Source organism: Capra hircus, chromosome 12 (assembly GCF_001704415.2).
Source record: "Capra hircus breed San Clemente chromosome 12, ASM170441v1, whole genome shotgun sequence".
Classification (NCBI taxonomy): domain Eukaryota; kingdom Metazoa; phylum Chordata; class Mammalia; order Artiodactyla; family Bovidae; genus Capra; species Capra hircus.
Window position 1 is genome coordinate 83,796,324 of NC_030819.1, and position 21,339 is coordinate 83,817,662.

The following is a 21,339-nucleotide window of genomic DNA, read 5'->3' on the forward strand; positions in this document are numbered from 1 at the left end:
GAGCCTGGTGGGCTCAACTGAAGTGGCTGAGCATGATATTTTAAAATGAGAATGAATCACCTAAGAAATAATCATTTGTGGCTAAACTAACATTTTGAAATCATTAATAACTCTCATTTTTCAATAAACACTATGGTAACAACAAAGGGTTTTAGATTTACTTAGTATAAATAATTGCATTTTTTTGCTTTAGCAGAATTTTTTCAGATAAATTACTGAAATGTTTACTTCCTAACATAAACATTAGATGTTTGGCATATTTTAACTATTCAAATACATGTTAAGAAAAGGATATATATGTGTATATGATTAGATTGCTTTTCTCATTTTTAAATTATTTTAAATAATTTATTGGGAAACTTGTGGCTTCCCACAAGCAGGTCTTTGCTTTTGGACCCCCTGATGATCACTTAGTTGTCTGTGTTCTTGCCAAATTCTCTCCTTTGACTTGAGAGAAAGGGGAAGGGAATCTATTTTGGGGTGTGTCACTAGCTTGGGTGGAGCATCTTTGTCAAGATTCTGACTTTTTATCCACTAATTCAAATAAGCAAAATCTCCTTGCTCAGAAACACAACTGTATCTCAAGGTCTGCCTTGCTATGGTTTTCATCCACAGTTGACTAAAGGAATCTTATGACTTTAAAAATCCTAATTATACCTCTTTGCTTATTTTTGGAGGAAACACACTTGCATCAGAAACCAGTGTTTCTTGGTTGCGTCTTACCTCTGTCGACTGTCCTGTGCTTCCCCTCACAGCTGCAGCCTCCTGTCCAGGCCTGAGCATGTCCTTCAGCCTCTGCACACAGATGCCCTGGGGCAGACTGCTCAGTTTCGGGGCTTCTCTGCCTTCCTCCACCCCTGGGAGACTGTGTTAAAATTCACTCTCCTTTACTGGCCAGGCGGCCTGTGTCTGCTCCCCAGTCCTAAATTGACACTTACCTGCCATTTGGTGTGTCCAAACTTTTAGGTTGAATTTTAGTTTTGTTTCTGAAAATCTCAAGCCTTTGCAAAATCATGTGAAGACCAGATAGTCAGGATTCCTTCATTTAGCTTCCTTCCTTGCTGTGAAGGGCTCCTGTCTGCTTGAATGAGTAGATATCCTTCACCTTTCCTGATTTTTAAGATGTGCTCTCAGGAAAATAGGAATTGCAACTGGAGGGTAAAATGCACATTTCAGCAACACAGATGAGAACAATTTATTCCCACCTTGACTATGGATCACACTCTATTCCCCAGTGTCTATACACAGGGCCTGGTTCATTGTTCTAATTAATTAATTTTATTAACTTGGAGCTGAAAGGAGGTGGCAACTTAAACAAGGAAATAAAAAGCAGTGGACCTCACCAGACTAGTTGCATATAACTGCTTTTTAACTGAAGGTAAAAGAGCAGTCACTTGCTTACTGCATGTCATAAAGCAAAAGAGATGCTTAGATAGACCGTAAAGCACAGTCTCTTTCCCCTAATCCACAGAATATGCTAATTACAAAACAAAAAGGTGCAACATTTTTTATTTAGTGCAAATAACAAAGTTTATTTTCTTTGACATAGAATTAATAGAATTAATGATGCCTCTAATGGGATAAAATCTCAGCCTTTACATAGGAAGACTTTCCTTGAAATACTTCAGATTTTTGTTAAAGTTATTGATTGTCAGATCAAAGGAACTGCAATTTCAAGTTTGTTCACAGAAATTAAAAATTCTTAATGTGGAAAGTTTCAAAATGGCAATTCGATCCCAGAATCATCATTATCAGGGGGGAAAAATGCTCTCTCCCCTAAGAGTTTCGGCAGCACTGTGACATCGCACCCATTTACATAAAGGTATGTGCGTTCTGCAAAGAGAGGACATATATTCCTATTACATCAGTTTTGGAAATGTGTTCAGTTGCCATACAGTCTCCAACAGGGTCTAATTAACATGGATTCAACAATGATCATAATGAGCTTACCAATCATCTCCTCACAGCTTTATTAGATCCAGTCTTATGTTTTCCGTGCTATGTTGATAGCATACAGATCCCAATTAAGGAGAAACCTGGCCCTTTATAAATAACATACATGGAATATACATGGGTATGTAGCAAGACTGGAGGCTGATGATTTGATGTCCACTAATGTTGAAAATAGTAAAGTAAAAATCATAGTGACTTGAAAAGATGGTATTTTCTTAAGGACACACTGCTGAACACCTGGCCACCTACCTGCTCTCTGAAGCATTATGTATAATTCAACCACCAAATATAGAACACACAAACACCAGGAGACAAGAAAAGCATTTAAAGCCCATTACAATCCTGAATAAGCCAAAACCTCAAGTACATAGGAAAAGCACTGCAATCAAGTATTTAGCTTTATTTTTCTAATATATATCCTAATTTAAAACTATATAAAGTCATTGATATAAAATGCAATTTTTTCAAGTGTTATAGCTTAGAGCATGCCTTTATATTTGGCTTAATCATTTTTTTACCAGTTTAATTTATAAAGCTCGTAATCTTGCCAGCAGGGCTTCAACTTCAGGAATAGGTTCATTTTTAGAAACAGAGCCAAGAAGTCCCATTTCCTTTTCTCTGTTGCTTTCTGCATCACAGGCCTCCTTCTTCTCAACTGCCTTGGTCCTCCGTGTAGAAGTGTGAGTGTCTAGATTATAATTAAGCTCCTTGGCGACTGCAGTCCTTGTTGAGCTGCAATTGATATTGTAGTGTGAACGTGACCCTTCTGTCAACTGCAACTTCTGATTTCCTACAGTAAGGAAGAAAGAAACATTAAACTTATTACTGTGATAAGCAAGGATTGTGCACATTATGAAACACTGAAATAAGTATTCTCAACAAACAAGTCCTTTTTGACAGACTAAACTAAAAAATATTCAAGAGTAAGGTAGATTTAAAATAAACACAAAGAGGTTAAGAATAAGCTAAAAAATATAAATAGGCAACTATTTCATTAGTATTAATGGTTACTTCCTGCTTCCTTTGTGCCTGAAACGCCCATCACTCAGTTATTAGCAAGGTTGGTCCTGCATTTCATTCAGGTCTCTGCTCAAGTGCTATTGAGAGAGGCCATCTCTGATCATCCATCTAAAAGAGCACTCTACCTTTTCATCACTCTGTCTTAACCTCGTCTTTCCCTTCACAGAACCTATGACCACTGGACACATCATATACTTGCTTACTTGTCTGCTGTCTATGTCTTCACTAGAACATAAGCTCCGCTGACAGCAAGGAGATTGTTCTAAACACTGTTGTAACACTGGTGCCTAGGATGGCTGTGGAGCAAAGTAGGTGCTCAATAAATATGCATTGGGCAAATAATTTATTTCTACACCTAAGACAGGCATTAGTTTGAATAATAATGAGATTAATTTCCTTCTGAAAATAAAAAGAAGGAAAAACTAACAGGAAATTAAAAATCAAATTGTCAAAATTTCTTAGCAAACCAAAATAATGTCACAATTTGCCAAATGCATACACATATATCAATACAGACCTGTAAAGTATACACACATGTATACTCTTTCACTGGTAAGTGACAGCAATCTCAGCTTCTCCAGGCTGTGAGGCAAGAGGTATAACAGCTAACAGCTAAATGACTCTAGCCAACTGACTTTCCCAAAGAGCAACAGATTTTCTCCTAATTAACTCTTACATTGTACAACTTCATGAGTAATCTCATGTAGATCTCAAATTCAAAAAAAAACAAACACAGAACCCTCAATATTTTCATAACCTTGAAAGTGGCCTGAAAATGGCTTCAACAAACTTGACATGACATTTAAAGTTTTTTGGTTATTCGCTGAGAGATGTTCCATTATCCCAACAGTGATGACTTTGGAGCAGAAGCAGTCACTCATGACAGTGTGTTTTATGTGAGTGCTGAAAATTCCAACTGAAAACAGCTTGTACATTAAAAGGCGGCTGCTGAAGGTATTTACTGCACTGCCATTTCCTGTCTGGGGTTCCCGGTGATGGATGAGTATTTTACTCACTTCTCTGGACAATCTCAACAAATTTTAGAAGTCTGATCACCTTTTAGCTGTTGGAAGAAAATAAATACACTCTTCCTGTCACCTTCTTTATCAGCTGGGCAATTGTTACTCAAATGTAAAAATCTACAGAGCAGTGACTTTCTCTTAGGAATGATAACGTGCGTATCATGTTTGCAGTAAAAAGCACAGCTTACACTGTATTCCTACAGTTCCCAAGACCACACACAAAGGTTTTCTTTTCCTAGCATCAACTCTCCTGCCCCAAAGTGTTTGAAAACTGCACTGTAGCCAAGTGCAGATTTTTAGTCTGCTTACTGCTCCTTCCCAAACGTTCCTATCTTTTCTTGTCATTTGAGTTCTTGTAAGCAACTCCATCATGATGATATCTCCAACAAACTATAATTTATTTTGCTGCTGGGCAACTCTCATTACATTTTTGATGACAGAGAAGAGATTTGATTGGCTAAAATATAGGTCTATATTGTACATAAAGTATTCCACACCTTTCCTGGCTATAATGTATCAAGCCCAGTTCCGCGTGTGGCAAAATGAAAACAGCATGGGATTTTAAGGTACATCGGGGTTGAAGTCCAAGTCCCACCCCTTGGCTTTACAGGTTAGCTCACCTCTGTGAGTCTCAGGTTTCAATAGTCAAACTCCAAGAGCAGGTGTGAGAACTAAAGGCAAGGATGAGGGTGACAGCTCCTTCGAGGTATCTGGCTGTGCCTTCCTCTGCCCAAGCCTTGCAAGTGAGGCTTCTGCCACCCAAGGCTTGTTCAGATGCTCTGACCTTTCTGACTTTCTCGTGACCGTACCCATGAAGGTTGAAATGCCATTTTATTAATAGCTTGTATTTATGTAGCACTTTTATTTTTAAAGCATTTGTTGCACTCGAAACATTGCCACTGTCATTTTATAGATTGAGAGGTAAAAGCAAAAAGAGGTTAAATCATTTGCTTAGACTTAGTTACTGAGTAAATCAGTGGCAGGAGCCAAATGCTGTCTCTGGAGATACTAAGGCTGTCTTAAAGAAATTTAAAAAGCTTTTTGCCAAGAAAAAGTGCTAAGTAATTCAAAGCTAAGTTTCATAATAGCAATGTCCTGTACTCATGCTTCAAAATGCTTTCTGACAGACTTCCTGCCTGCATAACTCTGTGGATGGTGTACCTATGTCAGCTACCTCAGCATCTCCAAGGTCACACGTAGACTCCTTTTCTCTCCTGGTATTACCTAAACGCCTGACTCTGAACTTCAGGTACAACCTTTATCCCCACAGGGCCCTGGCACTCCTTGTCCATTCTCCTAGCCCACCCTCTTCCCTTCTGCTCTCCCAGCAAACACCCAGCCTGCTCCCCTTCACCTTCACCTCACTCACCCACAGAGGGATCAGAAGAGACCCTCCATCAGCTGCTCACTGCAGCATCCACACTCCTTCCCCCCATGCTCCCTGCCTTAGGGTGGGCACCCAACTTCCATCCTGTGGCAGCTGTGCCTTCTCTCCTGCACTTTCAAGGTTTCCTTCTTCAAGAAACCATTTCCCTCAGCATACAGGTACTCTGCAGTAACGACCCCAATCTTTAAAGAAGAAATGTCTCTGTCTCCACAACCTGCTCCATTCTCTCTTCCATTGTTGGCTGCCTTGGTAACAAAACATCTCAGAAGAACTGCCAATACTGCTGCCTCATTTCCTTTCTTCCCTTTTTTTCCTTGAACCCGCTCTAATCATGCCTTTGACCCTTTATGCTCAGACGCTCAGTCCTGTCTGACCATTTGGGACCCCGTGGACTGTAGCCCACCAAGCTCTCTGTCCATGCAATTCTCCAGGCAAGAATGCTGGAGTGGGCTGCCATTCTTTTCTCCGGGGGTCTTCCCTTCTGACCCTTTACTCTTCTGAGACAGCTCTCGTCAAGGCCACTAGTAAACCAGCGTTGCTAAAAACAAGATCGGCACACCCCTTGGATGCTTTTGTTCTCCTTTACTTGACCTATATCAGATCCAAGGATGAAATGCCCAGCAGAGGATGGGCTTTTCTTTTACCATCTGCTTCTGCAGAGAATTACGTGGATAACACTGGGCAGCCAATACAGGCTAACGCGTTTCTACCCTATTGGGAAAACTTTAGATAGTTTTGGGCTAGCTTTAGGCACAAAGTGATAAGAAGAAAAACCAAGCTGGCATGTAACTCTTCTGTGGTTTTAGACGGAGAATCTTTCTTGAGAAGCAATAGACAAGAGAGTATAACATAAAAAGAGGTCATTCCTGAGACCACTGAAGAAATAAGAAAGAAAGTAGAGAGCTCCTTTTAGAATGAGCGTATAGCTGTTAGAAATTCCTTGGTAACACCTCCCTCCAGCCTGCACCTTTATCTCTCAGCATCCCAACAGTCTCCATCCTGGTTCTCAGCCTTGGGAGGCCCAAGCTGTAGCACTGAGGAAGTCACATCCCAAACTGCAAAGTACAAATGAAATTAGGTAGGCTAATTTTCCCCTGTCCCACTGCAAACTAGAGTAGAGAAAGCTCCCAAGTTGGAAGTTCTCTTTTATACATTTTATTGCAATGTTGGTTCAGGTATCTTTGGCCATTACTATTGATACTATTTTAAAAGTCTGCTATTGGTGGTTTCCTGTGGGCTGGACCCAGTGAAGTGAAGTCACTCAGTCGTGTCCAACTCTTTGCGACCCCATGGACTATAACCTACCAGGCTCTTCTGTCCATGGGATTTTCCAGGCAAGAGTACTGGAGTGGATTGCCATTTCCTTCTCCAGGGGATCTTCCCGACCCAGGATTGAACCCAGGTCTCCCACATTGTAGACAGACGCTTTACCATCTGAGTCACCAGGGAAAAGTCTGCTATTGGTGGTTTCCTGTGGGCTGAACTGGAGACCCAAATTCCACACAAAAAACATGCACTTAATTTTTAAATGGTTCACTTCAAACATCAGGGTGATACCTCAACTCTGCAAGTTGGCGAAAACTCTACACAGGTGCTCAGAGCTACGAAATAAATTGCAATTTGAGGCCAGTAACTTGTATCTTTTTTTTATGTGAAATTAGTTCCAAATACAAGGTGACACACTTGGACACATGGACTCTTTAAATGGAGATGAAAACATTAAGGTGAAGTAGAATGCTTCCTTAGTTCTGCAGACACAGGAAATTTGTGCTATTATTTTATGAATCAAATCCAAGGTTTTTTTTTTTTTTTTTTTTCACCTTTAAGATATTGTAATTGACGTTTGTGAAAAGAAGTATGATCTATCTAGGACTACTGCCAATATCCAGGCCATTGGTGATTGGAGTACAGATGGGCCAGGGCCAGCTGCTATTTTTAGTCCTAGGCCAGTAAGGAAATCCAATCTACACATCTACTATTTATGTTTCTGTGGAAATAAACAGGGTGAGAATACATGTCATTATCCTTTAAGATAGGGAAACTCACTTATTTCAATTTAATTCCTTATGTGATTCTTACTATAGAATTGGTTCTGCGGTCCCACACAGTTTTTTTTGGTTTTTTGTTTTTTTTTTTCTGAAACTAAATGAAAAGTTGGAAATTGCTGAAAAGTTGAATGGGTCTCAAATACAGAGAATCTGCTAGACCTGAGAGAGAGAGAGAGAGAATAAAAGCCTTAAATCACAAACTGGGCTGGATCCAACATGACCTTGGCAGAATACAGATTTGGATGACAAAGAAAGCTAGAAACAAAAAACCATGCCCAACCCACCATCCTGAGTTAACTTTTGCATCATTTCTTGAGGAACAGAAAAGACACAAGAACCGGGAAAGTCGCTGAGAAAAAAGAAAATATAAACGTATGTAACCTGGCATCTAAATGAGAAAGCCTTTCAGCCAACAGCTGTTATGCTTCCTGAGGTAAGAAGGCAAGGGTAAGGCTCTGGCTGCCAGCCCTTGGGGAAAACCCTCTCTGCTACAGGAAATATCAGTTATGGTTCAGAAAGAGGCATTATTTCCTTTAAGTCAGTATTGATCCTCCATCACATTGTGGTTCTAATGGGCACTGGGTTCTTAGAAGTGCCAACTCTCAGATGAAATATGAAATTGAGCTCCTGCCTTTTCTGGTCAATGGTGAGCCTGTGGCAGTTTGACAGGAGGAAGAATATAGAACTCTGGTGTCCTAAATTGACTGCATCTCTTCAGTCTTCCTGAAATTTGATCTCTCCTTACAGTTGTTTACCTTTTGCTCTTAACTATTACTTTGACCTACTAAGTAGCTGTTTGGTTTACCCAGTAATACCATTTCTTTGGCAGGAGAAAAAATGGCCCATAAATATAATTTTAAAGCACTACTGGGCCTACATGATAGTAAAGTGTGTGACAAATATATGTTTTTAATCTATGCAATAACTGAAGTTACTGCTGGCCACCCGCAGCCTTTACCCCTGTGGTTTTCCTTACTATTGATTTACTGGTGCTATAAATAATTGTCTTTTCTTTGCTTCATTTTGCTGTTTATTTTACTTTTTGTATTGAAAACATATAAAAAATGATAAAAGAAAAGATCAAAAGGGCATTCTGTATATACCTAAAAATCTTTTAGGAGTGTCAAGAAATTCTTATAGAAACCAGTTAAGTAGAAACAAAAATGACAAAAAAGATTACTCCCCCAATTTAAACAAAAGAAAGCAGAGATGACAGATAAAAGCCATTTCTGAATAAAGGAGATAACAAAATTAAATTAGGATTTTTCCATTAACTAGATATATACACTTCTATTCACTGGTCATAGCAAACATTCTCTTTCAATAACAGAAGAGACGACTCTACACACGGACATCAGCAGATGGACAATGCCAAAATCAAACCGTTTATGTTCTTTGCAGTCGAAGATGGAGAAGCTCTATACAGTCAGCAAAAACAAGACCGGGAGCTGACTGTGGCTCAGATCATGAACTCCTTGGTGGAAAATTCAGACTGAAATTGAAGAAAGTAGGGAAAACCTCTAGACCATTCAGGTATGACCTAAATCAAATTCCTTATGATTATATAGTGAAAGTGACAAATAGATTCAAGGGATTAGATTTGACAGACAGAGTTCCTGAAGAAATATGGATGGAGGTTAGTAACACTGTACAAGAAGTTGTGATAAAAACCATCCTCAAGAAAAGAGAGATGCAAAAAGGCAAAATGGTTATCTGAGGAGGCCTTACAAAAGGCTGAGAAAAGAAAAGAAGCTAAAGGCAAAGGAGAAAAGGAAAGATACATCCATCTGAATGTAGAATTCCAAAGAATAGCACAGAGAGAAAAGAAAGCCTTCCTAAGTGATCAATGCAAAGAAATAGAAGAAAACAGTAGAATGGGAAAGACTAGAGATCTCTTCCAGATAGAGCTACCAAAGGAACATTTCATGCAAAGATGGGCACAATAAAGGACAGAAACTGTATCGACCTAACAGAAGCAGAAGATATTAAGAAGAGGTGGCAAGAATACACAGAAGAACTCTACAAAAAAGATCTTAATGACCCAGATAACCACGATGGTGTGATCAGTCACCTAGAGCCAGACATCCCGGGCCTTAGGAAGCGTATCTATAAACAAAGCTAGTGGAGGTGATGGGATTCCAGTTGAGCTATTTCCAATCCTAAAAGATGATGCCATGAAAGTGCTGCACTCAACATGTCAGCAAATTTAGAAAACTCAGCAGTGGCCACAGGACTGGAAAAGGTCAGTTTTCATTCCAATTCCAAAGAAGGGCAATGCCGAAGAATGTTCAAACTATCATGCAATTGCACTCAGTTCACATGCTAGGAAAGTAATGTTCAAAATTTTCCACGTGAGGCTTCAACAGTACATGAACCGAGAACTTCCAGATGTTCTAGTTGGATTTAGAAAAGGCAGAGGAACCCAAGATCGAATTATCAACATCGGCTAAATCATTGAAAAAGCAAGAGAGTTCCAGAAAAACATCTGCTTCACTGACTAAGCTAAAGCCTTTGACTATGTGGACCACAAGAAACTGTGCAAAATTCTTCAAGAGATGGGAATAACATACCACCTTCCCTGCTTCCTAAGAAACCTGTATGTGGGGCAAAAAGTAACAGTTAGGACTGGACACAGAACAACTGACTGGTTCCGAATTGGGAAAGGAGTACATCAAGGCTGTATACTGTCACCCTGCTTATTTAATTCATATGCAGAGCACATCATGAGAAATGCCAGGGTGGATAAAGCACAAGGCTGGAATCAAGATTGCTGGGAGAAATATCAATAACAGATATGCAAATGACACCACCTTTATGGCAGAAAGTGAAGAAGAACTAACAGCCTTTTGATGAAGGTGAAAGAGGCTTAAAGCTCAACATTCAAAATATGAAGGTCATGGCATCTGGTCCCATCACGTCATGGCAAATAGATGGGGAAATAGTGGAAACAGTGACAGACTTAATTTTGGGGGGCTCCAAAATCACTGCAGATGGTGACTGCAGCCATGAAATTAAAAGATGCTTGCTCCTTGGAAGAAAAGTTATGACCAACCTAGACAGCATATTAAAAAGCAGAGATGTTACTTTGCCGATGAAGGTCCATCTAGTTAAAGCTGTGTTTTTTTTCCAGTAGTCATGTATGGATGTGAGAGCTGGACCACAAAGGCGGCTCAATGCCAAAGAATTGATGCTTTTGAGCTGTGGTGTTGGAGTAGACTCTTGAGAGTCCCTTGGACAGCAAGGAGATCCAGCCAGTCAATCCTCAAGGAAATCTGTCCTGACTATTCATTGGAAGGACTGATACTGAAGCTGAAGCTCCAATACTGTGTCCACCTGATGGGAAGAACGGACTCATTGGAAAAGACCCTGATGCTGGGCAAGACTGAAGGCAGGAGGAGAAGGGGATGACAGAGGATAAGATGGTTGGATAGCATCATCAACTCATCAATGGACATGAGTTTGGGCAAGCCCTGAGAGATGCTGAAGAACAGGGAAGCCTGGTGTGCTACAGTCCTTGGGGTCTCAAGGAATCTGACATGACTGATCAACTGAACAATAATAACAATAATTCAGTCTTGGTCTATTTCACTGTCCTTTGAATAAAAATTTAAAGACAGCACTGCTGTTCTGCACAATCACAAAACACAGTTTCAATTCAAACTTTCACGTGCAAAGCAACTTCCTCATAACTTTTATATACCAAAACCAACCAAAGCGTCTGTTTACTAGTATTGCTATCTGTCACTGACAGCTGTCTCAAGCTACCAGGCACTAGTGGTCACCAGTGTGTGGCTTAGCAGCCATTAAGTAAATGGTTTTTAAAGTATGCAATTGCCTGTCAGCTGATGGATACCAGATAGTATATAAATTCATGGGTTGGTCTGGCAGTTTATGAGGAAGAAGGCAGGCAAATTACACAGATATATAGCTTGATATTACAGTTAGTGGATACATAATATATGTTAAACTCTTTACGTGTTATTTAAAAATGTTTTCAACAACTCTAAGATAAAAGTATTAACAACTTCTCTGGTCGCTCAGATGGTAAAGAATCTGCCTGCAATGTGGGAGACCTGGGTTTGATCCCTGGATTGGGATGATCCCCTGGAGTAGGGAATGGTTACCCACTCCAGTGTTCTTGCCTGGAAAAATACTATGGACCGAGGAGCCTGGTGGGCTACAGTCCATGGGGTTGGAAAGAATCAGACATGACTGAGCGACTAACACTTTCACTAACATTTAATAAATGAGGAAATTAGGTTTAGAAAAGTCCATGAACCTCAAGGTCACAGAGACTTCTATACTTGCCTCCAGCAAACATAATTCACATCTTACTCCCCCACAGCTCTGGGGGCAGAGGATGAGGCTATGGCAAAAGACATATTGTGAAAGGGAAAGAGGACTTTACACTTAAGATTTGAGGAGAAGCCTAAACTCCGTGCTAATGACCAGGAAGTGGTACTGGAAAATAACCAGATGAATACTATAGGAACTAAATATTTTCCTTAGGCCATTTCTAAGTGGTATCTTATAGTGTGCTTATGTATTTTTATTTTGTATATTTCCTAAGTCAACATTTACTAGATACTGCAAACGCACAGATTTTTTTTTCCTAAATGAGTAAGGTGTGCTATTTCAACTCCATTTCACTTTCATAGAATCATATAATATCGAGGCATGTAACCTCAGGTTTGGAAAGACCCTTGGTGAGTTGCCAGAACCATCTATCCAAAGCCTGAATTCCCTTTACTCAGAATCCCATCCAATGGTTTTACAGTCTAAATCTGAAGACCTGTAGTCATAGTCTCACCATCTCACAAGGCAATATATTCCTCTAATAATTAAATATTTTAACTTTTATTTATCTAGTGTTTGTTCCCCTAAGATCTTACTCACTAGCCCTACTGATTTTTCCCACTAGGGTCATATTAAGAGTCTCAAAGATATACAAGCAACTCTTACAGCTCAATTCCAGAAAAATAAATGGCCCAATCAAAAAGTGGGCCAAAGAACTAAACAGACGTTTCTCGAAGAAGACATATAGATGGCTAACAAACAGATGAAAAGATGCTCAACATCACTCATTATCAGAGAAATGCAAATCAAAACCACGAGGTACCATTTCACGCCAGTCAGAATGGCTGAGATCCAAAAGTCTACAAGCAATAAATGCTGGAGAGGGTGTGGAGAAAAGGGAACCCTCCTACACTGTTGGTGGGAATGCAAACTAGTACAGCCACTATGGAGAACAGTGGGGAGATTCCTTAAAAAACTGGAAATAAAACTGCCATATGACCCAGCAATCCCACACCGCGGAAACCAGAATTGAAAGAGACATGTGTACTCCAATGCTCATCGCAGCACTGTTTGTAATAGCCAGGACATGGAAGCAACCTAGATGTCCATCAGCAGAAGAATGGATAAGAAAGCTGGGGTACATATACACAATGGAATGTTACTCAGCCATTAAAAAGAATGCATTTGAATCAGTTCTAATGAGGTGGATGAAACTGGAGCCTATTATACAGAGTGAAGTAAGTCAGAAAGAAAAATACCAATACAGTATACTAATGCGTATATATGGAATTTAGAAAGATGGTAACAATAACCCTGTATCAGTTCAGTTCAGTTCAGTCACTCAGTCATGTCCGACTCTTTGCAACCCCATGGATCCTGTATGCGAGATAGCAAAAGAGACACAGGTGTATAGAACAGTCTTTTGGACTCTGTGGGAGAGGGTGAGGGTGGGATGATTTGGGAGAATGGCATTGAAACATGTATGTTATCATATGTGAAACAAATCACCAGTACAGGTTCGATGCATGAGACAGGGTGCTCAGGACTGGTCCACTAGGATGACCCAGAGAGATGGGATGGGGAGGGATGTTGGAGGGGGGTTCAGGATGGGGAACACATGTACACCTGCGGCAGATTCATGTCGATGTATGGCAAAACCAATACAATATTATGAAGTAATTAGCCTCCAATTAAAATAAATAAATTTATATTTTAAAAAAAGAGAGTCTAATTCCTCTTCCATTCACTAGTTCTTCAACTATTTAAAGGCAGATATCACAATCCCCAAATCTTTGCCAAGCCAAACATCCACAATTTATTCAACTATTCTTCCAAAGATCATGAGCTAAAGTAATTGTTAAGTTAACTCAGTTAACCCGCTAAGTACTTATCCACCATGCTTGGTGCTCAGGCCTTGAGACATTCAGGGTCCTGTCATTTCTATTGTGAACATGTAAAACCATACTCAGTTAGTAGTCCAAAATTCTGCAGAAAAAACAAATCCAACTAGTGCAACAGTACCAAAACACACTAAAACTGATGCTCAGAGAATCTTTTTAAATATAACCTTATAAACTTGAAGTTGATTTTCAGCCTAATAAAAATCTGCTTAAAACTCTCTGTATTTATTCATTGGAGAATTCAGTCCTGCAATACATTTGTAATGAAGATGATTTTAAATGAAATAATTTTAGGTATGACTTTATATATATGAAAATGTTTCTTTAGGTTTCCCCAGCCTGTTACCACACAGAGTCACATTCACTAGCCATATTGAAACAAAAGCAGTATGTTCAAGGAGCAAGAAAAACAAACTCATATCATCTAATTCTGATCTAACTGCTAGAATGTAAGCTCCACAAAGGCAACAATCTTTGTTTCATTCACAAAGAATAAATAAAATAGTTCTTAGAATAGTGCCTGCTTTATAACAGGTGTTTAAAACATTATTTCTTGAGTGACAAAACCTAAGCATGCCATAATTTCATCACCTTACTTCATATTAATCCTTCCCAAAGAAAACACTTCAGAATAACACTCTGAGAAACTGATGACATGTTAAATTTTATTTAATGTACACGTTTGTGCTTTCTGGCCTCCTGAGGACCTAGCTTAGAGTCTAGAATGGCACTGTCCAATGGAGATACAACAAGCATCATGAAAGCGAGCTACATATGCTACTTAACACTGTCCAGTGGTCACCCTAAAAACTGGGAAAGGAAACCAGGTGTAAGTAGTCTGAACAAGGCAGTTCACTTAACCAATGTCAACTATTATCATTTCAACATGTAAGCAAAATAAAAAACATACTAGCAAAATCCTTAATTTTTCCTTTGTACTAAGTCTTCAAAATCCAATATGTATTTTATAGTTATAGTACATCTTTTTTCCATATATTTTATTCACATATAAGGACAACAAGGCTTTCTTATATTTATATCTAATGTTTTGCAGGCTGATACAGAAAACTGGTAATTCCCCTTACATTCATTACTACAGGTGCCGATTATATTTCCTGTTATTCTTTGAAGCCCCATATGACCAGAGACTAGACGGGGCCAGTGAAAGTAAATGAAAGCAACAGGTTGAATTCCCATCCATCTCCTTAAAAGAAAAAAATCTTATTCATTTCTCCTCCACAAAGACTTAGTGTGAGAGGCACAGTAGCTGTTTTAGAACCAGAGAAGGAGGTTCCAATTGAGGATGGCAGTACAACAGCACACAATGGACTAGTAACACATGAGCCTTTGGGAAGCCTTTTGTACGTATGTTTTCACACTGCAAAATAATTTCTGTATTTTATAATCAATGTTACATTTCAGTTCAGTTCAGTCGCTCAGTCGTGTCCCACTCTTTGTGACCCCATGAACTGCAGCACGCCAGGCCTCTGTGTCCATCACCAACTCCTGGAGTTCATTCAGACTCACATCCATCGAGTCAATGATGCCATCCAGCCATCTCATCCTCTGTCATCCGCGTCTCCTTCTGCCCCCAATCCCTCCCAGCATCAGAGTTTTTTCCAATGAGTCAACTCTTCGCATGAGGTGGCCAAAGTACTGGAGTTTCAGCTTTAGCATCATTCCTTCCAAAGAAATCCCAGGGCTGATCTCCTTCAGAATGGACTGGTTGGATCTCCTTACAGTCCAAGGGACTCTCAAGAGTCTTCTTCAACACCACAGTTCAAAAGCATCAACTCTTCGGCGCTCAGCCTTCTTCACAGTCCAACTCTCACATTCATACATGACCACTGGAAAAACCATAGCCTTGACTAGACAGACCTTTGTTGGCAAAGTAACGTCTCTGCTTTTGAATATGCTATCTAGGTTGGTCATAACTTTTCTTTCAAGGAGTAAGCGTCTTTTAATTTCATGGCTGCAATCACCATCTGCAGTGATTTTGGAGCCCCCCAAAATAAAGTCAGCCACTGTTTCCCCATCTATTTGCCATGAAGTGATGGGACCGGATGCCATGATCTTCATTTTCTGAATGTTGAGCTTTAAGCCAACTTTTTCACTCTCCTCTTTCACTTTCATCAAGAGGCTTTTTAGTTCCTCTTCACTTTCTGCCATAAGGGTGGTATCATCTGCATATCTGAGGTTATTGATATTTCTCCCGGCAATCTTGATTCCAGCTTGTGCTTCTTCCAGTCCAGTGTTTCTCATGATGTCCTCTGCATATAAGTTAAATAAGCAGGGTGACAATATACAGCCTTGACGTACTCCTTTTCCTATTTGGAATCAGTCTGTTGTTCCATGTCCAATTGTAACTGTTGCTTCCTGTCCTGCATACAAATTTCTCAGGAGGCAGGTCAGGTGGTCTGGTATTCCCATCTCTTTCAGAATTTTCCACAGTTTATTGTGATCCACACAGTCAAAGGCTTTGGCATAGTCAATAAAGCAGAAATAGATGTTCTTCTGGAACTCTCTTGCCTTTTCCATGATCCAGCAGATGTTGGCAATTTGATCTCTGGTTCCTCTGCGTTTTCTAAAACCATCTTGAACACCTGGAAGTTCATGGTTCATGTACTGCTGAAGCCTGGCTTGGAGAATTTTGAGCATTACTTTACTAGCATGTGAGAGGAGTACAATTATGCAGTAGTTTGAGCATTCTCTGCATTGCCTTTCTTTGGGATTGGAACGAAAACTGACCATTTCCAGTCCTGTGGCCATTGCTGAGTTTTCCAAATTTGCTGGCATACTGAGTACAGCACTTTCACAGCATCATCTTTCAGGATTTGAAATAGCTCAGCTGGAATTCCATCACCTCCACATTCTAAGTCCACAATTTAAATTATAATATACATATTTTAGGGCTTTCCTGGTGGCTCGGATGGTAAAGAATCTGCCTGCAATGCATGAGACCTGGGTTTGATCCCTGGGTTGGGAAGATCCCCTGGAGAAGGGCATGGCAACCCACTCCAGTATTCTTGCCTGGAGAATCCCATGGACAGAGGAGCCTGGCGGGCTGCAGTCCATGGGGTCACAGAGTTGGACATGATATACACACATACATGTAATAATTCAAAGATAGAGTTAATTCAGAATTCTGTTCTATATGTTATAAATTTGTACTGTGTAAGTACAAATACAAATTAAATATATATTTTTTGTAAAAATAAATACATATTTTCAGATAGATAATTTAATGAATAAATAACTGAAAATAGTGTTCTATTCAATAGAGAAAGGGTATCTTTTTTTGCTACCAGTGTGAATGTTTCCAGGCTTCTTTGTAGCATTTGAGAAAAAGGGAAATAGTCTCTCAATTTGGAGAAGGCTAAATGTACCATAGCTCTTGAGCCAAAACTAGTTACATGGAAGACTGGCAAAGCTCAAATTAATTTAAGTTAAATAAAACATGTCTTAGTTTGCTATTGAATTGGAATTAGCTGTTGTCTTTTTCTAATTATTAAATGTTGAAATGACCAGTGGTTCTATGCTCGTAGTTCTTCTATTCAGTAGCTATTCTCACTTTTATTTTCTATCTATTTATACATGTCTCAAATACATATGCACAGCCAAAACTTCCTTCCTTCACTCAAAATTCACAGACCCTAATGGAAGTACATCTTAATTCAGACTAGTCACAGTCTTAGAGCTCAAGAGCCACACACAGCTACTGGCTACTGTCCTGACAGCACAGGTCTAGAACCTGGGGTTTCTACCAGTGCTAATACCTGTACGATTTTTCAATCAGGTATCTTTATAGAAAACTCTAGTGATGTTGGTGGGAATGCAAACTAGTACAGCCACCATGGAGAACAGTGTGGAGATTCCTCAGTGTGGAGATTCTTTAAAAAACTGGAAATAGAACTGCTATATGACCCAGCAATCCCACTGCTGGGCATACACACCAAGGAAACCAGAATTGAAAGAGACACATGTACTTCAATGTTCATTGCAGCACTGTTTGTAATAGCCAGGACATGGAAGCAACCTAGATGTCCATCAGAGATGAATGGATAAGAAAGCTGTGGTACATATACACAAGGGAGTATTACTCAGCCATTAGAAAGAATACATTTGAATCAGTTCTAATGAGGTGATGAAACTGGAGCCGATTATACAGAGTGAAGTAAGCCAGAAAGAAAAACACCAATACAGTATACTAACGCATATATATGGAATTTAGAAAGATGGCAACGATAACCCTGTATGCGAGACAGCAAAAGAGACACAGATGCACAGAACAGTCGTTTGGACTCTGTGGGAGAGGGCGAGGTGGGATGATTTGGGAGAATGGCATTGAAACATGTATGTTATCATATGTGAAACGAATCCCTGGTCCAGGTTCGATGCAGGATACAGGGTGCTCAGGGCTGGTGCACTGGCATGACCCAGAGGGGTGGGATGGGGAGGGAGGTGGGAAGCGGGCTCAGGATGGGAGACACGAGTACACTCGTGGCAGATTCATGTTGACGTATGGCAAAACCAATACAACACTGTAAAGTAATTAGCCTCCAATTAAAACAAATATATATTAAAAAAAAAAAAAGAAAAGAAACTCCAGTGCTGAGTAACCATCTCAGATGGATTTTGTACTATTCAGTTCAGTTCAGTCACTCAGTCATGTCTCTTTGTGAGCCCATGAACCACAGCACATCAGGCCTCCCTGTCCATCACCAGCTCCCAGAGTTTACCCAAATTCATGTCCATGGAGTCGGTGATGCCATCCAGCCATTTCATCCTCTGTTGTCCCCTTTTTCTCCTGCCCTCACTCTTTCCCAGCATCAGGGTCTTTCCAATGAGTCAGCTCTTCGCATCAGGTGGCCAAAATATTGGAGTTTCAGATCCAACATCAGTCCTTCCAATGAACACCCAAGGCTGATCTCCTTTAGGATGGACTGGTTGGATCTCCTTGCAGTCCAAGGGACTCTCAAGAGTCTTCTCTAACACCACAGTTCAAAAGCATCAATTCTTCGGCGCTCAGCTTTCTTCATAGTCCAACTCTCACATCCATACATGACCACTGGAAAAACCATAGCCTTGACTAGATGGACCTTTGTTGGCAAAGTAACATTTCTGCTTTTCAATATGCTACCTAGGTTGGTCATAACTTTCCTTCCAAGGAGTAAGTGTCTCTTAATTTCATGGCTGCAATCACCATCTGCAGTGATTTTGGAGCCCAGAAAAATATATACTATTAGAAAGCTAATAATTAGTATTAATAAAATTTAGGGATTATACCAAAATAATTTTTAAGCTTTAGTTAAAAGTTCTAATTGATATCCTAGTAGAAATTAATATTGTCCATTTCCCCATATTTGCTAAAAATACTTCTAAATTTATTATGTCACCATATAGGGGGATGTACAGTTCAAAGGGCTAAAGCAAAAGTTATAAAATCAAGATCACAAGCCCCAGCTTTGTATGGATATGCAGTTTGGGATTTTCCTCCTCAGTATCAGGGATGCATTTAAATCAGCAAGTTATTTCCCTATGTAACTTAGATTAGAAATCTTAGTTTTGTTCTATTGTCACAGATTGTATGACAATAATAATTAGATATCAGGTAAATATGTGCTGTTTGAATTATATAGGGAAATAAATTGCAGATAAAAATAGAACCCTAAAACTGAGGGAAAAAAAATCCCCAAATACATACCTTATTGAGATTAGGTCCATAAGTGAAAGATAAAGTATTAAAGGAATCAGTTACTACAGAAGGAAAATGCTTTTCAAACAGTATTATTTTTTTTAGCTACATTAAAACATCCAAGTGAAAGAATGTAATGTCCCAAAATTAAGCATTTCATTGTGATTTTGTTTTATAAGGAAAGGAAGCCACAGTTGTACATTCCCAGGTAATTTGGATTTATGTAACTTCTGTGAACTTCTGTAAAATAGGCACTGACTAAAGATTCAAAGTGTAATTGTGAACCTGAATGCTATAATGATGTACCTATTGTTTCCACTGTCTCTGTTTTGACATATGTTTATCCAGCCACCAAGGCACAGGGAGAACAAGTTACCATTCAGATTCTTTTACTTTTACTTTGCAGTTCTGTAGACATTTTAGTGAATCAGTGAAAATTAGAAGGATCTAACATATTAAATGTGACTCTTCTTCTTTCCAAAATGAGATTGACCTTTATTTCTTGCCATTCTCCTCTTCAAATTGGAACAGGACCTACACTGGGCCAAGGTGCAGAGGCACCTGTTAAAGCTGATAGACCTGCCTTTTTTGATTGTTCTATTCATAGCCCAGCAGCATTACCTTGTACTGGATTGATGGTACCAAGTTTCATTATAAAATCGGAAACAACTAAGATTTTGGTTTCCTGTATTTCTAGAACATGAGTAAAAAAGATTTTGGCATGAGTCACAGCCATTACCTTAGAGAGCAGCTCAGACTATTATATGACTGTCTCCTGCTGTTGTCTGAGCTAAGTAGGAGGATCTTATTCAACCATATTCTTTTTACAGATTTATAGCTCACTGGCCTTCTTCCTCCAAAGTACAATTCTGCATACTATGCCCTTGGACCAGTAATCTAGGAAGATATGTTGATGGTGTCTCAAGTCCTTTGAATTCCTTCCCTGTTAAGGCTACGAAATACCTGACAAAAATCCAGGAAACACGCCTAGTATGGATCTTATCTATTGAAAAAGAGGCTGCCTTCAGCAGTAATTCCCATGCACATATCCAAAGGAAAAGGCATGAAAAAATGTTATTTTGAAATCTTTTAGCAGATTTCTCCTAAAGAAAAATATTAACAAGTATGAGTTAAAATAATATGGTAGGAAACAGAAATGTTTAAAGGCTTTAAGTTCTGTTTCTAAAATATGGAAGGCGTACAGGACAATTTAGGGTAAAAACTACTTATTTTTAGAACTAGCATATTTGGATCAATGATTTGGGTGCTGGTTGTAGAGTCCCTTGTGCTCAGCCTGCAATCTGACTTCTGATAGCTTTAGCTGAGTCAAAGAATATCGATCTTCATTTTAAAGGTGAAATTTTTGATCGGCAAAATAAGTCAGGCAAAGAGGATCTTTCTTAGAAGCTGCTCCCTTTTAATGAGGAAACATAAGTCAATGTCACTTCAGTTATTTTCTCTCAATAAAAATCTAACCTTGGTTCCTATGAAAGCCCAGGCTGCATCGAGATCTCGGAAAAATTGGTTTATGTAAACAACTCATTCTGAATGCAGCATCGGCTGGGCCTGTGCTTTCTAAGATGCTCTGGACACACAGTCAGGTCTGACCACGTAATTCCCTCTTTCCATTTACTGCTAGATTCCTGCCTCAGGCTTCTCTAACCAGCAGGGACAGCTTCCTCAAAGACCTGCGTCTACCCATCTTCCCAGGGCTTTGGAGCACCTCCTGTCTCCATGGTAACACAAAACACAAGGCAGAAGAAATGTATCACAGAGCAGGCAGAAAAAAAAAGAAAGATATTATGGTGCAGTACTCTTGGTAAGCTAAAGAAGGTGCTGACTGCAGGAAAGCGGTCACAGGACAAGATGGGGCAATTGTTGGCTGTCCCATTTCTTGTATATTCTCCTAAAAGAGCTACAAGTGTTATCACAGAAGAAATCTTTAAATATGTGGAACTTTATAATCCACATGGTACCTGAAATTTTTAAAAAATTACTGGAGACCCACATTAACCAT

The 21,339-nt window shown here is 39.5% G+C and overlaps 1 protein-coding gene across 3 annotated transcripts in view; it reads right to left on the reverse strand.

The window, feature by feature from the left end:
- DIAPH3 (diaphanous related formin 3) overlaps positions 2,334 to 21,339 on the reverse strand; it is a 582,111-nt gene continuing 563,105 nt past the window's right edge. For all 3 annotated transcript variants that reach the window (XM_018056821.1, XM_018056820.1, XM_018056822.1), the window contains one exon: positions 2,334 to 2,743. In XM_018056821.1, the coding sequence (XP_017912310.1) occupies positions 2,481 to 2,743 (263 nt within the window). In that variant the 3' untranslated portion in view covers positions 2,334 to 2,480. The remainder of the gene's footprint in view (positions 2,744 to 21,339) is intronic.